The 2,500-nt window shown below is 51.2% G+C and overlaps 1 protein-coding gene across 1 annotated transcript in view; it reads right to left on the bottom strand.

Moving 5' to 3' along the window:
• The window catches only part of dock10 (dedicator of cytokinesis 10), a 66,849-nt gene that overhangs the window by 40,401 nt on the left and 23,948 nt on the right, over positions 1-2,500 (bottom strand). The window contains 6 exon segments of the mRNA XM_035384205.1: positions 41-123; positions 684-698; positions 747-821; positions 823-857; positions 1,215-1,454; positions 2,415-2,500. The exon segment at positions 2,415-2,500 is cut by the window's right edge and continues 77 nt beyond it. Of these exon segments, the coding sequence (XP_035240096.1) occupies positions 41-123; positions 684-698; positions 747-821; positions 823-857; positions 1,215-1,454; positions 2,415-2,500 (534 nt within the window).

Raw genomic sequence — 2,500 nt, 5'->3', positions numbered from 1 at the left:
GAGACTATAAGACGCACAGAAACAAGCACCCAAGACTCACCTCACACACCAGGCAAAAGGCATCCGGTATTTCCCCAGTTTGCTACAGAACTGCTTGTTGGATTTCACTATTTTCTGAACAGTCTAAACATTTTTTGGGAAACAGACAAAACAGTGCATTAAATTCTGCTGCATTAATATTCTAAGTGTCAGGGCTTAAAATAAATTCTTCTTGACCTGCATGATTCAAAGGCTTAAATCACAACTGTGTCATAATTCTGGCGCTAGCGGACTGGCTGTGTCTGGGGATGCACTCGGTCTTAAAATACCAGATCTATCAATTTGAGCATGAGACGGAGGTAGTTTTGATGCTTTGCCAAAAAAATAATGTCAAAACCACCTGGCTCCTTTATGATTTAGGACACCAAAACAGGGAGAATTTACAGGAAAGTTCCCAGGCATTTCTGGAAACACACTGGACACCAGTGATTTAATAATAAGAAAGAGAAAAAATAAATTCTAGATTGTACTACCCGAAGGTGCTCTCCTTGCTGGAGTCAGTGTCAGTGGAACAGTGTTACATACAGAGTGTTACTTTGCTGGGGTCAGTGTCAGTGGAACAGTGTTAAATACAGAGTGTTACTTTGCTGGCGTCAGTTTTTTTTTTTGGGTCAGTGGAACAGTGTTAAATACAGAGTGTTTACTTTGCTGGAGTCAGTGTCAGTGGAACAGTGTTAATATAAAATGTTACCTTGCCTGGAGTCGATGTTCTTGATATAAGGCTCCGCCCCACTGGCGATATTTCCCATCAGCCACCTCTCAACCCGGGCAGCCAGCACAACGTTCCGGGTGTGGGTTAGTCACCGAGAAGATGGCCTCTGATCACAACACACACACACACACACACACACACACACACACAAGAATGTAATGGTTCTTTCTCCTCATTTCACACTGGGACACACTGGGGACACACTGGGGACACACTGGGGACACACTGGGGACACACTGGGGACACACTGGGGACACACTGGGACACACTGGGGACACATTCGGGACACACTGGGGACACACTGGGGACACACTGGGGACACACTGGGACACACTGGGGACACAATCGGGACACACTGGGGACACATTCGGGACACACTGGGGACACACTGGGGACACACTGGGGACACACTGGGGACACACTGGGGACACACTGGGGACACACTGGGACACACTGGGGACACGCCGGTAAGGCTACTGTTTGGGGAATTGCAGCCAGGTGTCCGGTTGTGGGGGCAGCTGGCAGTCTCCGGGTGTCTTTTCTGCAGGTGAGCAGAGGCCGTTCTCCTGCGGGGTCCCCGGGCCCCCAGCCCCGCCCAGCATCTGCCGCACGGCCTCATGGTTCAGATCCACGTGGAAATCGGCCGAGACCTTCCGGCCGTCCCGCACGTCGAACAGAGCCAGCGTAACGAAGAAGGCTCGATCTGCACAACAGCAATAGGGTCAGAACCAGACCTACAGCACATACTGCCCCTGTGGGTCAGAAACAGGCTTACAGCACACATACTGCCCCCTGTGGGTCAGAACCAGACCTAGAGCACAACACTGCCCCCTGTGGGTCAGAACCAGACCTACAGCACACATACTGCCCCCTGTGGGTCAGAACCAGACCTACAGCACACACACTGCCCCCTGTGGGTCAGAACCAGACCTACAGCACACACACTGCCCCCTGTGGGTCAGAACCAGACCTACAGCACACATACTGCCCCCTGTGGGTCAGAACCAGGCTTACAGCACACACACTGCCCCCTGTGGGCCAGAACCAGGCTTACAGCACACACACTCCCCCCTGTGGGCCAGAACCAGGCTTACAGCAAACACACTGCCCCTGTGGGTCAGAACCGGGCTTACAGCACACACACTGCCCCCCTGTGGTCAGAACCAGGACCTACAGCACACACACTGCCCCCTGTGGGTCAGAAGAATGGAGGAATTAAATGATGGAAGAAATGGAAGGATGAGAGATTGAGAAGATGAGAAATGGAAGGATGGAGAGATAGAAGATGGAGAAATTGAAGGTTGGAGGTATGAGAAGATGGAGGAATATGAAAGGATGAGGGATGAGAAGATGGAGGATTGAAAGGATGGAGGGATGAGAAAGGATTGAGGATTGAAAGGATGGAGGGATGAGAAGAAGGAGAAATGAAAGGATGGAGGGATGAGAAGATGGACGATTGAAAGGATGGAGGGATAAGAAGATGGAGGAATGAAAGGATGGAGGGATGGGAAGATGGAGGATTGAAAGGACGGAGGGATGAGAAGATGGAGGAATGAAAGGATGGAGGGATGGGAAGATGGAGGATTGAAAGGACGGAGGGATGAGAAGATGGAGGAATGAAAGGATGGAGGGATGGGAAGATGGAGGAATGAAAGGATGGAGCTCACGTTTGTGATGGGCCCGTTCTCTGTCTCGCACACGCAGCCCTGCAGGGTCAGCTTCAGGGTTCGACAGGAGATCATGAACCTC

The sequence above is a fragment of the Anguilla anguilla genome, chromosome 12, assembly GCF_013347855.1.
Source record: "Anguilla anguilla isolate fAngAng1 chromosome 12, fAngAng1.pri, whole genome shotgun sequence".
In the NCBI taxonomy this organism is placed as follows: domain Eukaryota; kingdom Metazoa; phylum Chordata; class Actinopteri; order Anguilliformes; family Anguillidae; genus Anguilla; species Anguilla anguilla.
This window is presented reverse-complemented; position numbering and strand designations above follow the sequence as displayed.